The sequence below is a fragment of the Pyxicephalus adspersus genome, chromosome 5 (assembly GCF_032062135.1).
Source record: "Pyxicephalus adspersus chromosome 5, UCB_Pads_2.0, whole genome shotgun sequence".
Taxonomy (NCBI): domain Eukaryota; kingdom Metazoa; phylum Chordata; class Amphibia; order Anura; family Pyxicephalidae; genus Pyxicephalus; species Pyxicephalus adspersus.
This window is the reverse complement of record NC_092862.1, coordinates 1,903,901-1,925,351: the sequence shown is the minus strand read 5'-3', so window position 1 is coordinate 1,925,351 and position 21,451 is coordinate 1,903,901. Positions and strand designations below refer to the sequence as shown.

Below are 21,451 nucleotides of genomic sequence, written 5' to 3'. Positions count from 1 at the left end.
CAGCAGCATGCAATTGTTGATTGATTTGAAATCTCAAGGGTTCAGAGCTACAGGGACAGTCAGAGACAATAGGACTAAGAAATGTCCTATCATGACCAAACAAGAAATGAAAAAGACCAAGGGTATTCTGATCGTTTTGATAAAAATAATGAAATATTATGCGTGAAATGACATGACAACAATGTAGTATGTCTTTTGACTAATTTTGATACTGTTGAACCTTTTGTAAAAACTAATAGGTACTCAAAGAAAGAAAAGGCCAAAGTAGCCGTGAATCAGCCAAGGCTTATTCATAATTATAATAAAAACATAGGAGGAGTGGATAAACATGATTGGCTGATTTCTAAATATCCAATCCGCTTTAGAGGTAAAAAATTGGCCTCTAGTCATCCGTGTTTTATAGACATGTCCCTAGTGAATGCATGGATTATTTACAACCAGGTAAATAAAGATGAGACCATCCCTCTGCTAGATTTCAGACGAAGGGTTTTTCTTGGATGAAGAAAATCGGAAGGCAAGGCAAATAAACCTACACCAGGTTCTTCAGAAGTTGTTTTACAACCTATCAGGTTTGACAATTTTGGTCACTATATGACGAAGAGGGACAAACAGAGGCGTTGCCAAGGACAAGGTTGTAAAAAAAAAACCTCTTAACCTTTTGTGCTAAATGTGAAACACTTTGCAGTGATTGTTTTATACCTTATCATACAAAATAAGCTCATAAAATTTTATTTTTAAAACTGTGGTCATAGTTTTCAAATAAAGCTGATTTTCTTATAATTGTTAATTTTCATTATTTCTGATCACGTCCCCATTGTCATATTTATAGGACAGGCTGACTCAGCAATAAAGGTAATTTTTTTTTACATTTTTTCTTAATGTATTAAGAACTTAAAGATTTGATCAAAAAAAAAATTCCAATGTTTTCGATGCTTGGGTAGTAATGGGTTAATCTAATTTCTGATGACCCATTTTTGATAACTAGACACCTAACGCCTGCGGCTTCGGCCCATTTCCCTGCATGTTGTATATTCTCCTTCAGCTGCTACAGTTCCCTATGCATTGCCATTTACTATCATTATTAAAGTTTTATATAGCACTAACATATTACACTGCGCTTAAGATTAAATAGGGGTTGCAAATGACAGAGATACAAAGGACAGAGGAGGAGAGGACCCTGCCCTGAAGAGCTTACAATCTAGAAAACATCTCAAGCCTTTGGATCCCTGATTGAAATGTCCTCTGATAATTTCCTGTTCCACCATGTCAGCTCTTATATACTTTGAGTGATCTCAGGATTGTACAACAGAACTCTCCATCATATTGCCCACCTACATGCATGAACCCTTCAGGTGAGGCCTAGCCTATTCTCCCTCAATCCGCTAAATATCTCTTCCATCCTGTAGACCATCATCCTAACATAATGTTGAGTGGATCTGCTTCATCCTCCCCTTCCACTTAGGATTTATATTTCTCATCTATTACAACGTCGTTATAGATTTGATCATGAATATCTCCCTCACAGCCGTTTGCCTCCCCCGGCATCTTTACACACCCATTCCTCCCAGCATTCTCAGCATTTCCTCCCCACGCTTCGCATTGCGTTTCCTTTTATACCTCCCGCACACACTAGAGGACGATCTGTTCACTGAGAATGTGACCAGCATCACTAAGGAGGTGACCTGTGGCGGCCATTTTGGCGTGGACAACCTGAGCCGCAAGTAATAGGTAATGCAAGAAATATGCCGCAGACACAAAAGGACAGTCTGTTATCACTCAGGCTCGGCCGCCGGCCATTTTGGCGTGGACAACTGCAATAGCAATTTATTTGATAAACAAATCCATATGTACACCATGAATTTTATGTATATATCATTTTATTTTACTATATTGCAGTTTGCTGTATTGTATTTGTTCATTTTTTTTTAATATTAAATAATTATTAAAAAAAAGTGAACAATGTACAGCACAGTGTAAAAGTGTGTATAATTATGATATGTTGCACCATGAAACCTGTATATTTCATATATTAAATATATATACAAAAAAAAAATCAAATATTCCATAAATTTTAGGGCTGTACAGCTTCACCCTGTCCGCCAACACCCCCCACTGGGTTCTCCTTCCTGTCATGCTATTAGGCAGTGAAGGTGTCATCTTTGTAATTTATACCAAACAATTCCCAGATTTATAGTGCTTCTGTTAGTGTTTGGGGTGTTGCATATTGTTTAATAGCTCGGTGTTGCACAATTTATTGTGCATTTGGTTGTTATTATCTCCAATAATAAATATATGTGTGTGTTTTAACGATTTTTTACATATGTATATACTTTTTTTTTTGCTTTTCAGGGAAATACAGATATCAATAAATTACATTTAGTCTGGGGCGTAGCTTGGTTAATGCATATTCATTTGTAAGATTTTACTTGTTGTCTCTACTGAACAGATAATAACAGCTTCCATCATGGGTAACAAAGATTTTACCCTAGGTAGCAAAAGTCTACCCATTCCTGAAAGAGAAAGGTTGGAGATATAACAAACAATTTTGTAATTTGATAAAAAAATAAAAAAATACTTGATAAAATGTGATATACCAGTTTATGTTTTTTTATATCCCCTTTAGTAAAGTGTATTACTGTAGTGCTATATGTCTTTTTTGTTCATACTGTTTTTACACCTCCGGTCTGGATAGGTTATGTATATTTCTGTTTTGTTGGTTGCATATAAAAATACAAAAAAATAAAAATACTGTAATTTCACAGATATATTTATATAAAATTTAATATGAATTTTGCTCAGATGCCTCTCATTTTTCATGATTGCTGTTTGATGTTTCTGCACCTTGGAATCCACCTCTGGTAAATTGAATGGATGTGATTTTGGAAGGCATCGCCTCTCTAAAGAAAGCCTCATAGCTGACAATCGCAGCAAAAAACAAGCCATGAGGTCTAAATTAGTGAATTGTTGTTAAATATTTCTCAGCTAGATTTTTTTTTATATTAAAGTATAGTTTAGTTTAGTAGATTGTAAGCTCTTTTGGGCAGGATCCTCTTCTTTCAATAAAAAAAAAAATAATTTAATAAATGAAAGAAAACTTTCAAAAAATCTATTTATATCATTTAAAAATTGATAGGTCCTCTTTAAATGTTAAATGTTTGAATATCCATGAAAAAGTAATATTTGTAAATTCAAACTTAAAAGTTCTAATACGTTAGAAAGAAAATAAAGCAACAGAAAGTTTTGTTTAATGACTGAATAAAAAATGTTTTATGGGAATTCAAATTATATTACAAAAAAAAATGCACTGACAGTAAAAAAAAAAATATATATATATATATATATATCTTTCCTTATATTTAGTTAAAGGCAGGATGTTAACAACCAAAAAAGCAAACACATAAATAATTCTGAAGGGACTCACCCTGATAAACATTTCCAAAATGTTAAGCACCTGTGGCAGGGCTTCAGGTTAGATGTTGATTACACACATGGAACTCACTAAAAGAATGCATTATCGTATGTGTCATTTTTTATCTGTCATTTCACAAAGCCTATTATCTCATGTTGTATTTTAAAGACTGATTCAGTTCTTAGTATATCTAAGAATTCATGCTATTTTTTATTTATTATTGCAGGACATTGGAAATCCAAGCCAGCTGTGATAAAATTACAATGTAAAGTAAAGTGATTAGCTTTAATTTTGCAAGAAACTCCAATTTTTATCAATGTGTATATAGTTTTATGTACAGTACTGCATTGGAGCTATACAAATGCTGTTTATTATTATTATTATTATTATTATTATTATTATTAATAATAATAATAATAATAATAATAATAATATTAATTATAGTAAATTGTGACATACAACATTAAACAAATTGGAATGTAAATGTTATTTCCTTTCTTTTTCCTTCCCAACCTTTTGTGTAACCTCCAGGCATGAGGTGAAACGTCAAACATTTCACATATAAAACCATTATGTTTTGTGAATTACCATTTTCAGGTTTTTTACTGCACAACCCCATTATTTTACCTTACCCGTGTGTTAAGATTCTTTGTGATTTCACATTTAAATATTTTTAATTAGCCATTTAATTTTATTTATTATTTTTACTTTTTTTTGCCTAAACACATTCATTAAGGCTTTGTGAATTTGCTAATAGTAATGGTGTGAGAGTCAGGACAATTTATAAGTATGTTGGCACTGGAGAACAATTAGAACACAAGCTGAACCCCACAGAAGTGCCTGAACATAGACCTGAATAGCAGTTTGACCAGGGATTATTTTATTGAAAGCTGCAGATTAAAAAGAAAATACCTTTTGTTAAAGTTTATGTGATCTTTTAGTAATTACTTTACAATTACTTTAACCACATGAAAGATCTGTAGTTAGATGTTAGATTACCTGATATGCCACCATTAAAAATATAAATTATAAAAAAAAAAATAGATTAAATTAAATGTTACTATAGAAAAATGTAAGTATCCTTATATATACTTTGTGTGTTGTAAATTGAAGGTGCAGTTTTAGTCTGTTTTTGTAAAAAGAATTTAATTTCTAGAAAGTACATAACTGAGTATAAGCCAAGACTTTTTCCAACCTAAAACACAAAGTTTATACTCAGGTCACATCTGTAGATGGTGCTGTGTCCTCATGTAAAGTGTATAACAAAATCTGCCATCAGAGATTATTAGAGCTTGGTACACACTTTACATAAAGACAGAACACAATTTAGTGCTAACCAAATGCTGATGCTGATCAAAGACTGAAACATCTGTATTTTTTTTAGAGTGGGACAGAAATCTTTCCTCAGCAAAATAGCTTTTTTTGGTAAATAGCAGAAGGTATGGACATAATTTTTTTCTTCAGCAAACTGACTTTTTTTTGGTAAAAAATTAAGTATCAGACTGAAATATCTGTATTTTTTTAGCGCACGACAGAAATTATTCTGCAGCAAACTGAATTTTTTTTCGGGTAAATACAAAGAGGTATCATACTAAATATCTGTATTATTTTTAGAGTAGGACAGAAATTTTTCTGCAGCAAAGTGAATTTTTTTCAGTAAATATCAAACTGAAAAATCTGTGTATTTTTAAAGTAGGACAGAAATTTTTCTTTTCTGGGTAAATAGCAAGGGGTATCAGACTGAAATATCTGTATTTTTTTAGAGTAGGACAGAAATTTTTCTACAACAAACTGGCTTTTTTTAGGGTGAATAGCAAGAGGTATCAGACTAAAATATCTGTATTTTTTCTTAGAATAGGTCAGAAAATTTTCTGCAGCAAACTGGCTTTTTTGGGGTAAATAGCAAGAGGCATAAGACTGAAATATCTGTATTTGTTCAGAGTAGGACATACATTTTTCTGCAGCAAATTGGCTTTTTTGGGTAAATAGCAATAGGTATCAGAATAAAATATCTGTATTTTTTGGAGTAGGACAGATATTTATCTGCAGCAAATTAATATTTTTTGGGGTAAATAGCAAGAGGTAAAAGACTGAAATATCTGTATTTTTTAGAGTAGGACAGAATTTTTTTCTTCAGCAAAATGTCTTTTTTTGGTAAATAGAATAGTGTACTTTTTAAAGAGCACAAAAGAATTCTTTTCTTCAGCAAAATGTCTATTTTTGGTAAATAGCAAGAGGTATCAAAAAGAGGTATATGAAATATCTGTATTTGTTTAGAGTAGGAAAGAAAATATTCTGCAGCAAACTGACTTCTTTTTTGGGTAAATATCAGACTGAAATATCTGTATTTGTTCAGAGTAGGACATACATTTTTCTGTAGCAAACTGGCTTTTTTTGGGGTAAATAGCAAGAGGTATTAGACTAAAATATTTGTATTTTTTTCAGAGTAGGACAGAAAATATTCTGCAGCAAACTGGCTTTTTTTTTTTTTTTGTTAAATAGCAATAGAGTATTTCTGTCCTACTCTAAAAAAATACAGATATTTTAATATCTGTATTTGTTTAGAGTAGGACAGAAATTTTTCTGCAGCAAAGTGTTTTTTTTTTGGGTAATATCAAGAGGTATCAGACTGAAATATCTGTATTTGTTTAGAGTAGGATAGAACTTTTTCTGCAGTAAACTGACTTTTTTTGGGTAAATAGCAAGAGGTATAAGACTGAAATATCTGTATTTTTTTTAGAGTAGGACAGAATTTTTTTCTTCCGCAAACGCTCTTCTTTGCTAAATAGGACCAGGTAGCATCATAAACTGCAATTTTTGTATATATACAGAAGTCTCCTAACCTGTCCCTGTCACAATGCACTTCTCTCCCTGCTTTTTTCCTTCTCACAGAACACAAGATGGAATGACTAACCCTTCCGTGTATATATGCCTCTGCTCAGATCTCTCCTGATTGGGCTGCTGGAGCTTGTCCTGCGAAATGATTCGCTCCCAGCCGCGATTCCCGGCGGAAATAGTCGCCGTTACCGCCCCCTGTGTTTTCCCTCGTTTGTTTGGCGAGAACACGACCTCATGGCGAATCACAAGGCCGTTCTCACCTAAATGTTCGGTAAACAAGAAAGGCAGGGTTTGCTGCGAGATCGAACTTACAAATCTCGCTCATCACTAGTTGAAGTAAATAGTTCAGTTTATGTTTCAGTATATATGGTTAGTTTATTTAAATATATTTTTTGATTTTTTTATACATTTTTTTTGTAAGCTTGTCTTTAAAAACATACATCTTATGATAACGTGGCTTTGTATTTCCAGGGAACATCCGATTGTCTCATGGAATCAGGAAGGATTGTTGGAGCAAACTGGACCAGGGATTTTTTTTGCCTTCCTCTGGATCAATTATGTTCTTATGGTTTTATATCTGGGATATGTTTATTTCCCTAGAGGTTGAACTTGATGGACTTATGTCTTTTTTCAACCTGTCCTACTTTGTAACTTATTGTTGTATAAAGTATAAAAGTGTGGAGAAATGATCCCTTTGCAAGCCATTTAAGCATACAGGACACATAATGTTGTGAACTTGGCTAGAGTGATTGTTACATATTGTGGAAACATTACTATTTCCCTTATGTTTCAGTTTGCTTAGTGAATATTGATTTTTATAAATACATTCTCAGAAGTGTTCTGTTCTATTAGGGTGTAACAGTCCTGTATGCTTACATGATCGCCACAGGGATCATTCATCTATCTCCGATACTTTGTAAATAATCATACAACAATAAGAGCTCTATTTATAAAACAGGAAATCCAACATTCCCTTAAAGATTTCCTGGTGGGAATCCATTACTATCATTAAAACACATGGACCTGGAAGATTCCCACCTAAAAATGTTTAGGGGATGTCAGATTTACTGTTGTATAAATAGTACCCCAAGTTAATAATTATGTTATATTATCTGATTCTGTATGGGGTGCTTACAGTTATATTTAAATATTATTTGTAGATATTTCCAGTATGTCTTGATAATAGCATTGGAGTAAATGCCATAAATAAATGTAGTATCAGGCTTAGCTGAGATTTTTAGTGCTGTCCTGTAAATTTTACCTTTTTTTTTAACATATCCAAGTTCCCTGGTTGGTTTGGCAAAGTACAGATAAGATAATTGTTGCCAATTCCTCTAAATCTTGTAAATGGGATCAAGCTGTGGATTGCCTCCTGGCTGCTCTCTTTGCCTACTTTGGTCATTTGCCTCTGAAAACCTAGGCCATTGTTTAGTCTTTGTCTTTCTACAACTTCCTGAAGAAGCAAACAATTTGGTTTGCGAAACGTGTCAGAGTTTTTTAGAGACAAGTTATCCATGTAAAACGTTTCTCACAATGCTGTGTTTATAAATTGTGTATAAATTGATAAATACATTATCATGATTTGAATTGAATAAAATAAAGTTTTGATTTTAATTTCTTATTGCAAATTCTATAGGTTTATTATATATATACATATAGCGTTGCTGATTTTTAATATGTCCATTAATACATTTCATATTACAGTTCTACCTCTGTACACCTCTTTGTATACTTCTCTATATAATCTCTGCAGCAGAAGGATTGATATGCCATAGATTATTGCATTTACAAAAGCTGTATTTGGCCTCTTACCGTTTTTTAAAGAAATGTTTGTTTATAAATAAATGATTAATTCAAATTATAACATCACCAGGGAAACATTTTTGCATTTCCTTTCCTTTCAGACATCCTGGCCAAGATTTGAACTTGTGACGTAGTTCTGCAAAAGCAAGACTGCTATCCACTGAGCCATCCATGCTGCCCCACAATCTAAGAAAGGTTAGGACATGGACTGCTGGGTTTGTCCTACACATGTGCAGTTGCTTCCTAACTCCTAGGCCCCTTTTAGCTAACCATGTAGGGTAAAAACACCAATATTTCTAAGTCTTTGGGTCCACGCACAACTACTTATTATTGGCCCTGCAAATGCTTCTAGTTTAGGTGAAATAAATCCAAGCTTTGAATCCACTTTGTCTAACATGGCAGATTTTGTGCCAGTTTATGAATTAGCAGCACACAGAAGCTACATAAATATCCAAACATCCTAATATTCATAGCAGTGAATAAACATGCATAGTTAGCTGTAGATGCTATAAATAAATATTTTCCATAAAGTAATTTTTTTCAGACAATGCATACAGGCCAAGTACATCTCTATAATAACAGTTTTATAGACAATTACTAAATATCGTCCTCATCAGCACTGCTTTAACCAGGGCGGCAGATAAAGAAGGGATGGAGCTGTCCACTTATACTCGAGCACATGTATTGGTGATGGTGCTGTTCCCTGCGATTGACAGACGAACACCGGTGAGGTTAAAATGGGGGCTTAACAAGGTGCATACCTGTGCAAAAAATAAAAAGATCTGACTAATGCTCATGGATCCCTACTACTTTATTAATATTATTATTAAATAGTAATATATATATATATATATATATTTATACTTTATGTACATGTCACACATTACCTTCTCTAAAAGGGGTTTCATTGTAGACTCCACAGAAGAAGAGCTCCTTAAAGTTACTTTAAAGACATACATATCTGAAAAGAAAAAAAAGATAAAATGTTCAGGGATGAACCAATGAGAAACCCATTCCACCAATCATAAAATCAGGACATGATCTGCTCACAATATTCTCTATTTAATTGTCCTTCTGCATTTCCAATCACTGAACGTATTTAATAAAAACCTTTTTTCATCAATACCTGCATTGGTAACACTATAATATTTTGTGCAAGTTCACCTGTACTACAATTATTTGTAGGAAAATGCTGTTTTTTAAATTCTTTAACTAAATTCCTACATTTAATAAAAATCTACAATATATTTATAGGTCATAAACATTTGGTAATGGGTCAAACTATTACAGTACCACATCCCTAATAATATACATATTCACTAAAAACAATTGTGGGACTTTATTGGTACTGATTAAAAATTGTTTTGTATTACACACTTTATTTAAAAATTAAAAACAATATCATGTACATGCGACCACATTATAAATACATCATGCTTTGTAATGACCCTTCTTTTATTGCTGATGCCAAGTCCAATTCCAATGCATACACTGCTTGAGCTTGATAAAATTCTCCAAGGCTGGAGAAGATAGATTATCATGGATGAACCTGGGTGATCCAGCCAAACCTGGAATGGATCTGGTGAAGAATTGAAAATATTTGCCAAATGATAGCAAAGTAGAATTCTATTTCAGGTTGGCTGGATCACCTAGGTTGCCCCATGTGGTTATTGTGCCAGGATCAGCATCTAAACTAAAGCTCAGGCTTTAGTAATGCTTCACAATTTCTCCAGTGAAAGTCTTGGAAGTGATGATATGGTTAACACAAAGCAAAACTGACTGCTCATTAATATCAGTAAAACATTTGTAATGGTAATAGTTCAGTTGTTAAAATTGGAAAGTACAAAAATTCTTCCTCTTTTGCTAATCTTACTTTTTGGATGATTCACATCCAGTATGTTGCTGTTTTTTGATTTATAACTATAGTAGGCTCCTTATTCAAATACATGATTAATATTATTCATCCTACATGTCAGCTTCCAGGTCTTTTTTCCAAGGTCCAGGAAAAGCTGAGGAGCATTGGGCACCATTCAAACTTGCAGGAAACCTCTGCATTGTACTGCATGCTCAACTGCACCCCCAGCTGTACCTGTATGGGTGTTATCAGGAACTACTTTGTGCAAGCGTTTGAATGAGATTGTAATAGTGTTTCACCAGTTTGTGGCAAGCACCTGGCCACCCTGAGCTGCCATTTGCGTGACTTGAATCGGAGCACATTCTAAAAGCAATGATCTGTGGATGAGCCTAATTGCACTTGTTGCTAGAAGACTGGAGATAATTCTGGTCCATAATCCCTTGCGGTTCAGTGAACTGAACTCAACTGCTCAACATAGCATTTGTCAAACTGGAAAGCCTGAGAGTGCGTAACCAAGTGGTTTTTGACCACAAGTCTGGAAGAATCCTAAATCTTGGGAAATCACACCCACACTATCTAAGATTTCTGATCTTTAGCTTTTCTTGGGCTCCAGGAGAAGACCCAGTGACCAGTGACGGGAAGGGGGAGCCTACAAGAGGAGCAGAACTTGGGTTTTGGTGCTAGGTCTGCTTTAAATCCCAAGTCATTGCACTTTGCACTTTTGTTTTTAGTTTAAAGTAGGGGTTAGAAATTCGTTGTTGTTACTGTTTGCTTCTGATCACCAGGGTTCCAACAATTTACAAAGGTTCTATGTTTTATTTGGTCTTCTACAAAAGTCTGTCTGATGATACTTATGCCCATTAGGTCAGGGGTGTCAAACTAAAATACACAGTGGGCAAAAATTAAGTCACGGGCCAACCTTGAAATTTATTGAAAAAATTGAAGATATTTATAAAATTTGCTTGCTCTAAACTTGAAGCCCCTGTAACTCCAAAAGCCTCCTGGCACCTCCCACGTGTAGCTGAGGGGGAGCGCTGGAAATGCCAGATGCGGTCAATGCGGGGCTAAATCCTATGAGTGGCCCGCTGCTGGAACTCCCTCTTCATTAAAATAGCACCGCTTCTACAATTCCCGGCATTACCTGCGTCTATAAAACAGTCCAATGTGGGGCCACGCATAGGCAGAGAGCCCACTGGTCTAAAGACGCAAGTGATGCCCCTCCTTCAATGCCCGCCATTACCTGCGTCTATAAAACAGTCCAATGTGGGGCCACGCATAGGGAGAGAGCACGCTGGTCTATAGACGCGAATGATGCCGATAATTGTAGTAGCGGCGCTAGTTTAATGCTGTGGCTGGACAGCTGCAATTCATTTTAGGATTCCTTTGGGGGCCAAGAAACGGGACATTGCCGGCCAGAGTTTGACTCCCCTGCATTAGGGGATTTCCTTTCTACTATCAGTTGGCTGCTGAATTATTAGGGATTCACACTGAAATCTATATTTTTATTAGACTGACAGTAAAAATTGATGACTATGTGCTAAACCTAAATAGTTGACCCACCTCCTATAGGTTTACCAGTTGTAGCCACTGACTTCGTACTGGATTCAGTGATTTTAGGAGTTGTGGCTGAAGAGTTTGTTACATGGCTTTGTGTTGTAGTAGTGTAGTTTGTGTGAACGGTAGCCATGTTTGTGGGAGTATTTGTTGTCATATCAGGGTCCCATTTTTCAGCTGTAAAGGAGGATATGGATCCAGTTGTAAAATTTGTTGGGAATTCAGTTGTATCCGTTACATCTGTAGCAATATCAGGAGCTTCAGTTCCAAAAACAGAAGTTGAATTAGTCAGAAAAGTGCTATGTTCTGGAGAAAAACTCATCAACGGTTCAGTTGTAAAGGTTATGGGTTCATCTGTGGATACAAAAGGGGTGGAAGTATCATGTTCTGTTGACGTTTCCCATTCTAACATGGTTGAAGACTCGGAATATGTTCTCTGGTCTGATGTTGTAAGGAATTCTGTATGTTCAGAAGTTGCTTCAGTAGGGAATTCAGTAGGAACCCCGGAAGTCATTTCACTTATGTATGTAAGGGGTTCACTTGTGTAAGAAATTGTTAAGGGGGTTTCTGTATCAGAAATAGGCGGGTATTCAGTCTCAGTTGTGATGGTGGAAATCCAGGCATCAGATGAAGTCCATGGACCATCACTAACTGTTTCAGCTGTTGGCATCTCCGATTTTTCTGTCCATAAATCAGTTGTGCCACTAAGAGATGATGGAATTATAGCAATTGTAGGGATGGAATCAGTAGTGGAGTCAGTCACATTGTGACCTCTGTCCATTGTAGATGCAGTCAACCTGGTGATGTCTGATTGTGATTCTGACATACTGTAGCTGGCTGTAAACTGGGCCATAATGGTAGTATTGGTGTCTGTTGTAGGGCCAGTTACACTGATGGTACTGGTGTCATCTGTAGAGTCTGGAATGCTGGTGGTACTGGTGTCATCTGTAGAGTCAGGAATACTGGTGGTACTGGTGTCATCTGTAGAGTCAGGAATACTGGTGGTAATGGTGCCATTTGTAGAGTCAGGAATGCTGGTGGTAATAGTGCCATTTGTAGAGTCAGTTATACTATTGGTACCGGTATCATCTGTAGAGTCAGTTATACTGGTGTTATTTGTAGACTCAGGTATACTAGTGGTACTGGTGTCATCTGTAAAGTCAGTTATACTGGTGGTAATTGTGTCATCTGTAGAGTCAGGAATGCTGGTGGTAATGATGTCCTTTGTAAAGTCAATTATATTGGTGGTAATGGTGTCATCTGTATAGTCAGTTATACTGGTAGTGCTGGTGTCATCTGTAAAGTCAGTTATACTAGTGGTGCTGGTGTAATGCGTAGAGCCAGTTATACTGGTAATACTGGTGTCATTTTTAGAGTGGGTTATGCTAGTGGTACTGGTGTCATCGGTAGAGTCAGATATACTTGTGGTAATGGTATCATCTGTACGGTCAGGAATGCTGGTGGTAGTGGTGTCCTTTGTAAAATCAATTATATTGGTGGTAATGGTGTCATCTGTAGAGTCAGGTATGCTGGTGGTAATGGTGTCCTTTGTAAAATCAATTATATTGGTGGTAATGGTGTCATCTGTAGAGTCAGGTATACTAGTGGTACTGGTATCATCTGTAGAGTCAGGTGTACTGGTACCAGTTATTTGGGATGATGTTCCATCAGGATTTGGATTGGTTGCTGTGAAGTCTAATGGTGCTTCCATAAAATGCTTCATATCATCAGGTCCTTGTCCAAATGCTGGCTTAACACCTGTAACAGATGTACCAAGAAATTTTTTAAAGTAGAAATATGGCTTCCAATAAATAAATATTTGCTGGATTTTCATCTAAATGTATTTATCATTGGCGTGGCAATGGGTTTGCTCTGCTCCTTAATTCAATATGGAGTTTCCATTCTCACCCCATCCAGTATATAGAAACATATGACAAGGTAGATTACATGAGTTGGTGAAATGTGGTGACAATCAATCTGAATGGCACTCAATCCACCATCCCAGTGACCTGTGTTGCCGTATCCTCCCCGGATACGTGACGTATGTATTCCAAGACCCAGCAGGTTTCCACTTTAATATTATAATTATTTTTAATAAACAGGATTTATTTAGCGCCAAAATATTACGCAGCGCTGTACATTAAATAGGGGTTGCAAATGACAAACATATACAGACAGTGACACAGGAGGAGGTGAGGACTCTGCCCTGAAAGCTTACAATCTAGTAGGTGGGGGAATTTCACACAGAATACGAGGGCGATATGTAGTGGTGGGAAGTAGTGATGGTTTCAAAAGACAGAAGAAGACGGGGTAGGCAAGTTTCAAAAAATTAGTTTTGAGGGCTCTTTTAAATGAGCAGAAAGTAGGAGCAAGCCGAATAGTACGAGGAAGACCATTCCAGAGAGTCAGGGCAGCTCTAGAAGTCTTTTATCCGTGCGTGTGATGAGGTTATGAGTGAGGAAGACATTAGGAGGTCACTGGAGGAGCGAAGAGAGTGGTTAGAGGGGGATTTTTCTATCAGGTCAGAAAAGTAAGTGGGACAAAAACATTGGAAGGATTTGAAGGCAAAGCACAGAAGCTTGATGTTTATTCTAAGGTTGAAATGGAAGCCAATGGAGAGAACTACAAAGAGAGGCAGCAGAAGAGGAGTGGTGGAAAGGCTGTGTATGGGGTAGGTAGGTGGGAAGGCTGTGTATGGGGTAGGTAGGTAGGAAGGCTGTGTATGGGGTAGGTAGGTGGGTAGGCTGTGTATGGGGTAGGTAAATGGGAAGGCTGTGTATGGGGTAGGTAGGTGGGAAGGCTGTGTATGGGGTAGGTAGGTGGGAAGGATGGATGAATCCGGCTGCAGCATTCATGATAGATTGTAGAGGAGAGAGTCGGGTTAGTGGAATACCAGAGAGGAGGAGGTTACAGTAGTCCAGACGGGAGATGATAAGAGCGTGTACAAGGAGTTTGGTGGTCTCAGGGGACAGGTAGGGGTGGATTTTGGAGATGTTGCGCAGGTGAAAGTGACCGGACCTGGAAATGTTCTGAATATGGGGGGTAAATGAGAGGGCAGAATCAAGATGACACCAAGACAACGTGCCTGAGGGGAGGGGGGAATAACAGTGTTATAACAGTTAGATAAATGTCAGGGAGAGATTTGGAATGTGAGGGGGGTTGATGATGAGTTCCCCTTTATCCAGGTTGAGTTTCAGGAATCGGTCAGACATCCATGATGAGATGGCTGACAGGCAGCATGAGACCTTTTCCAGGACTGAGGGAGACAGGTCAGGGGTGGACAGATAGATTTGAGTGTCATCAGCATACAGATGTAAGCCAAAGGAGGATATGAGACTACCCAGAGAGGAGGTGTACAGAGAAAATCAGTATTTACCAACGTAGCGGTAAAGACAAATTGAAAGGGCCCTCCCCCACAGTTTTTAATTATATAAAAAAAGTCACCTGGAGCTTGGCCTTACTTTTTTTTTTTGTAAATTTGTACTATAATTAGTACTATGTCTTGGTGACTTTTTTTTCTGAGTTTAGATATATTCTTGTTCTCAAGACAAATGTCCAAGAGGGGAATTTCTTCATATTGGGAGAATCAATCCTTCTTTTTGTTTTCTGAAGAACAAGTGAAGAAAAATTTTGTGTTGCCTGAGAAGTGCACAGGCAACACAAAATGAAATGTAACTCTTGCCTACACTATAGGAAATGAAAAATATAACAAATCTTCTTAAAATATAACAAATCTCATCATCAGCACCTTTCTCTTCCCTCCAATAGTATTTATTCAGCTTACCATAGGTGGTCAGGAGTAGGAAGGTCATCCAATGGAGGATGCAACCCATATGGCTGCCCATATTTTCGAAGTCTTTAAACAACAAGTCCTCACCCCGTTCCTCTATTCCCGGTCCTCCATCCAGCCTTCTCACCTGATACCTTGGTATTAGTACATCTAGAGGCTGTCTCTGGAAATGTATTGCATTGCCAGGTCTACTTATACCACAGGAGTAAACATTAACTTGCAGCTGGAGTCCGCTCGGCCCACACCAACATCTCCTGCAGCTCTGCTGAGAATTGTGTGAGCTTTTCCTGGTCGATGGCGTTGTCCAGCAGGGGGCTATAAGGAGTCCCTCGGTCAGGGTCATCGCCGTAACAGTCCGTAGGGTACGGATAGACCACCAGCTGGAGCTCCCGGAGCCGCACGCAGTTCTGGACAAGAGTCCGTAGTCCCTGGGAGGATAAAGGGTTCCAGAAGAGTCCCAGATACCGCAGGCGGGTACAGCAGCAGAGGGTGGGCAGAACTGACGACAGGGCGGAGTCACTCAGTTTGCACTCCATGATGTCCAGATAAAGGAGGGAAGAGGAGACGGTGGACAGAAGCTGCTGGAAGGGAGGGAGGAGGAGCTCCGATAGGTTGTTCCCGCTCAGGTCCAGCTTTTTCAGGTTGGAGATGTGGGGGCTCCGAGACAAATAATACAAATCTGCCGGGAGGAGGAAACAGAACGCCAATTCTAAACATTCCAATGGCTCTTCTATGCTCCTGAAAAGAAAAAGGTGCACACATAATTCAGGAAAGGTTAAGTCAGGGGGAGGAGTCTGATACCCCATCCTTATCAATACTGAGATCTCCCTGACATAATCACCCCCCCCACACACACATCTACCTCACCCATCCAATCACATCTAATCCCTCTACTTCATTAGCCAATCACAACCCTCACCCCTCTAATGCCACCTGACCCCAAATCACAGCACATCCCTCCATCCCTACCTTGGCCTTAACTGCACCTGCCCCCTCCACACCTAATCACAATAAACTGCTAAGTTACCCCAGCCCCCCCAAAATTGTAGCAAAACCCTCCACTACAAAGGCTCAGTAAATTATTCCACCATCGCCTCATACCCCATTGCAAATTCCACCACCTTCGTCTCACACCTCACTGCTCATCCCTCCACTGCCACCTGACTCTCCCTCCCAATCACAATGCATCCCCTTACCTAACCACCTCCCCTTCCACCAATCACATTGCATTCCTCCACCCAACTACCCAATCCCAGCACATCCCTCCACTGCCATTTTACTTTCGCTCCCAATCACAAGGCATCCCAGCACCTAACCCCCCCCCCACTTCCTCCAATCACATTGCATCCCTCCACCCAACCATCCAATCCCTGCGCATTCCACCATCATCTCAGATCACCAGTCAGTGCACATTTCTCTACCATTACCCCCCAACACAGCACACCCCTCACTATCACCCCAAACACCCCCCACCTTGCCCCTCTCACTTACCCCCTTTTCAAACCACACCATCGCCTTTTGTCACATCTCCCTCCTACTTATCTTGCCCCTTTGGTCACTGCACCCCCTGCTGACCTATGTTGCATTCTGTTTAAAATTCTTTTATCTATACCACCTTACGGATTCCTCATCCTGCCCCCCACTGACTTACACCCCTTCACTCCAACCCCCCCCCCCCGAAACCCACTAAATGCCCCTCTTACCCCAGTAGCTGCCTCAGACGCCCGGACAGGCGGGAGGATCCAAGGTTCAGCTCCTTCAGGGATCTCAGCCTCCCGATGAGGGCAGCAAATTTCCCCATGGCGTCCTCCATGTCGGGCGTGAGGCGTCGGACGTCGATGTTGCTGTAGGGTAATTTGAGGCTGCGCAGGGTGCCGAACTTCACCATGGCGGGCAAGATGGCGTTGAGGCCGTCCAGGCCGAGGTTATTAAAGCGCAGGTCGATCTGACGCACCCCTGCCGGGTTCAGGAGCTCCAGCAGCCCCACTGTGCTCCGCAAGGACAGCTCCTCGGCCCTAAGATCACGGCACCGCAGACGCAGGGGTCCATGTGTGCTCGCCTGGAGCGCCTCCCGCAGGACAGAGTAGGATGTGCTGTTTACAAACAGGTCCGTCTTTACTTCTACAAAGTCAATAGGAGTGGACGGGGCCAATGGAGAGTCGCCGTGTCCCCGCCTCCTCTTCGCCGCCTGTGTAGCTTCATCGCGGCATCTTTTGGAAAGGTCGATGCAGGCCTTGGCCAAGGTCACCGTGCGCGACCACAGACTCATCGCATCTGGGCCCTGTTCCAGGACCGTGTCCTGGGCACCCGTCATATCCAGGAGACGTAACCGGCACCCCCTGCACAAAGAGAAAGAGTATTAACCTGAGCAGTCAATACACAGCCGAGGAGTCCCGCTCCCCTTGCTGCAGCACCACTTACCTCTCCCGACTCTTAGCATCGCCCAGGTAATCCATGACTCCAAGTATAACCGATTGCGTGGACACCCGGCTGGGATTGGGGTGGAGCTGCCCGGGGTCACCCTGTAGCAGCTCCTGGAAGCTGAGGACGGAGAAGGGCCATCGCTGCACCAGGTCCTGCAGTACCAGAGTCTTCCTGTCCCGAAAGGCGGCAGTAAAGAGCTGAGGGTAGAGCTCACGGGGGATGGAGTCCAGGGCCCGGCGGAGGGAGGCGTGGTCACTTACCACCTTCTGTGCACACAGGCAAACCAGAGACAGCATGGCCGCACCCCTGGGAAGACACAAACGGATCAAAGGAACCATGGCGGGGCCACCGACCAGCTGAAACTACCTACCTGCTTCTCATATCCGTCCTCTACTCTGTAAGTCACTCACCTGAAACAAGCAGGCAGCCAGTGAGGTCTGGCTTGGGGACATATTACAACCATAACAAGTCCTATTCATCAAATGGGGGGTTCAGGGGCCACTAGCTTATCACATAGGGGCCACAGATGGGGTTAATTGGCCTCTAAAGGAATCACACACTGGGATTTATGCACCCTTATGTGAATTATTACACAAGGGTTCAGGGGCCCCAAAGTTGGATCACAAATAGGGGATTGAGGGCCCCTCTAAGAAGAATAACCCTTGGGGGGTTCAGGGGCCCCTAGGGATTCACAGATGGGAAAAACTGACCTCTAAAGGAATCACGCCTATGGAAATTATGTGCTCCTATGTGAATAACAGAAGTTTGGGGCCCTTACATGGGATCACATATGGGTGGTGGGGCCCGTACATGGGATCACATATGGGGTGGGTTTGGGGCCCTTACGTGGGGTCACACATGGGGCCCTTAAGTGGGGTCACACATGGGGCCCTTACGTGGGGTCACACATGGGGAGGGGGTTTGGGGCCCTTAAGTGGGGTCACACATGGGGAGGGGGTTTGGGGCCCTTTGGGGTCACACATTGAGGTGTTAAGGGGCCCCAATTGAAATAACACATGGACCCCCCTAAGGGGATTACACATTAGAGTTCAAAGTACCCCTAAGTGGATGTTTTGCGGTCTTAGGGGCCCATATGGGGGTTCGGGGAACCAGAAGTAACCCTAATAGGATCACATGGGGCTTTATGGGCTCCTAAGGAGATACCATGCAGGAGGGGTTCTGGGGATCACAAATAGGGGTTAATGGCTCTAATGGTCTCACATTTTTATTTAGGGGCTCCTATTTGGGTTCAGAGGCCCCTCGGGGGGTCAATCGGGGTTCAGGGTGTCCCCAGCCCCCTCACTTACCCGCAGCCAGTCACATGACCTCGAGGACCCGCCCACTGATGACGTCTTCCGGAATACTCCTCCTGGTTGGTGAAAGGAAATGAAAGCGAAAGAAACCTGTCAGCGGTGGGGGGGAGGACCGAGGGGGGAGTTCTGGGAGTTGTAGTGCTTTGGATACAAAGCCGCTCCCCTCCCCCCTATATTGCATCAAGGCTGCGGTGCCGAGTGGCAGCGCTGCCTTGTCACACTGTATAAAGGCGCAGTACCCCAGAATGACCGGCAGGTGGCGCTCCGTCTTCACAGACGATCATAATAAACATCCGTGTTATCATATTGGAGAGTGCAGTACTGAATGTGGCCGGAAGGTGGCGCTCTTGCACTTAGGCAGTGTTATACACATAAGACTACTACGGTATACACAGAGCCTATCTTTTCTGCTACGCATCACTAAGAGAGCGCCTTCTGCCGGCCACACTCGCTACTGCACCTCTGGTACTAATTAATGGCTGATTTTGTAAAATTCTATTACTGTAATTTTTTCTTCCTGGTAGTCTTCATGTCAGCCTACAGCAGGGGTGTCAAACTCTTTTTGCACAGGCTAACAATAATAAAAAAAAACAATTTTCTTCTATGAAAATCCAACCATTCAAGTCCATGCCTTGGAGTAACAAGGAAAAGCTGAAGGTGAGTGCTGGAAATGCCAGACACGGCCAATGAGGAGCTAAATCTTATGAGTGGCCCGCCGCTGAAATTCCCTCTTCATTGAAGTAGCTCCGCTACTAAAATTCCCGGCATTATTTGCATCAGTATATGTTTAAGGTATAGGAATAGTCCTTGTATCTGAATTCGGAATAGGTGCCCTTTGTGTTTCATCTTTGGAAAATCATTCAGGATGGAGGAATTATTAAAAAGTGTACCCTCTGTTCACCTATTGTTGGGGTTCTGAAAAGGGTGTGGCCACCCCTACATCATGGGGTGTTGGGACCCTGTAGCCGGCCTATCAGCTGTCAGGAGATCAGGGCTCATGTCTCTCAGAGCATGGCAGCATCGTGGGCCTTTTGGGTTAGCATGGTCTGCCACCCAATGGGCGACTCCCAACACTGTCATTGGCTATTATAAAACGGGGCTCTGCAAGATGAGACGTCTTCTGCTCCCCTTGCTTTGTCCAAAGAAATTTTCTATTTTCATCAGTTTGTATGAAAAAAATATAAAATTATATTATAAAAAAGGAACAGCCACCCCAATCAATTTCTGATAGGTCAGCTTTGGGTGATGCAGTTTTTGTCTATGTACTGTGCAATGGCTGCAGTGCCTAGTTGTGGCCGGCAGGTGACGCGCTAGTTAACGTTATCTCAGGCAATGATACATTGTATCAATATAATACAATACATGAAGTGCAGTACTAAGCTGTGACCAGCAGATGGCGATTGTATTATACTTTTTTCATTACTGTGTTTTAGAAGTATGCAGTACTGCGATCTTCTGATAGGTGGCGCTGCCTCTCTGAAGGTAGTGCAGTACACAGCTGTAGCCGGCAGGTGGAGCGCGCGTTCTCCCGGGATCCGGAAGTGTCCGGTTCGGCCCCGGGTAGTGTCGGAGCTGTCAGAGTGACTTTGGGGGCCCCGGAGAGAGATGGCGTGTGGGGGCCACTCTCATCCTCTGCCCACGGTACTGATGTCAGTCTGGTCCTGGCGGGAGGGGGCTGGCGGGGTTCGGGAGGATTTACAGCTGCAGCTGAGTGTGGAGCCCGAAAACCCCGGAGACTTCCGGCTGGCTGTCCGCTCCCCGGCCCGCGGGCCGAGCAGTATGGTGAGTGGAGGGGGTATGGCGGGAACCATGACATTTATGATAACCATGATATTTACCTGGGGGAGGGGTGCTCTGTTTCCTTATTGGGGGGCTGTATACTCAGGAGGGGCCATTGGTATCCATATGGTGGGGGCTCTGTGTATCTGTAAAAGATTTATTTATTTTTTGGGAGGGGGCCTGTTGGGGAATATAGTTTGAGGGCCCCTAGGTGTTGTGTTGGAGGGGGGAGGGGGGGTTTCTCAATAAGATGGTCTCGTTTGAGGGTGTTGGGGAGGGGCTCGGTGTCCCCATAGGTGAGTTGTGTTGGGGGGGCTCGGTGTCCCTGTAGGAGGGTTGTGTTGGGGGGGTACTTGGTGTAACTGTAGGTGGGATCTGTTAAAGAGGGAGCTCAGTGTCCCCATGGGTGGCTTGTGTTGGGGAAGGGGGCTCGGTGTCCCCATAGATGGGTTGGGTGGGGGGCTCATTGTCCCCGTAGGAGGGTTGTGTTGAGGGGTACTTGGTGTCCCTGTAGGTGGGATCTGTTGGAGGGGGAGCTCAGTGTCCCCTTGGGGGGGTTGTTGTGTTGCGGAGGGGGGGTTGGTTGGTTCCCCCTTGGGTGGTTGTGTTGCTGAGGGCAATATAATAGGTGGGTTGTGTTAAGGGGGCTCGGTGTCCCTGTGGGTGGGATCTATTGGGGGGGTACT

The 21,451-nt window shown here is 41.3% G+C and overlaps 3 protein-coding genes across 3 annotated transcripts in view; 1 reads left to right on the top strand and 2 right to left on the bottom strand.

Annotated features, from left to right (window-relative positions):
- Positions 1-7,550: 7,550 nt before the first annotated feature.
- LOC140331932 (uncharacterized) lies at positions 7,551-12,151 on the bottom strand. The gene is made up of 3 exons (XM_072413262.1): positions 11,466-12,151; positions 8,938-9,011; positions 7,551-8,811 (listed from the first exon to the last, which is right to left on the bottom strand). Exons 1-3 carry the CDS (start codon positions 12,127-12,129, stop codon positions 8,716-8,718), a joined length of 834 nt encoding a protein of 277 aa, XP_072269363.1. The 5' UTR covers positions 12,130-12,151; the 3' UTR covers positions 7,551-8,715.
- A 3,310-nt stretch (positions 12,152-15,461) lies between these two features.
- Positions 15,462-18,964, bottom strand: LRRC14 (leucine rich repeat containing 14). The gene is made up of 4 exons (XM_072413209.1): positions 18,084-18,964; positions 17,671-17,979; positions 16,953-17,588; positions 15,462-15,987 (listed from the first exon to the last, which is right to left on the bottom strand). Exons 1-4 carry the CDS (start codon positions 18,134-18,136, stop codon positions 15,462-15,464), a joined length of 1,524 nt encoding a protein of 507 aa, XP_072269310.1. The 5' UTR covers positions 18,137-18,964.
- A 1,547-nt stretch (positions 18,965-20,511) lies between these two features.
- SHARPIN (SHANK associated RH domain interactor) overlaps positions 20,512-21,451 on the top strand; it is a gene marked incomplete in the record, with an annotated part of 32,564 nt that continues 31,624 nt past the window's right edge. Inside the window, 1 exon segment of the mRNA XM_072413208.1 lies at positions 20,512-20,768. Coding sequence (XP_072269309.1) covers positions 20,592-20,768 — 177 coding nt within the window.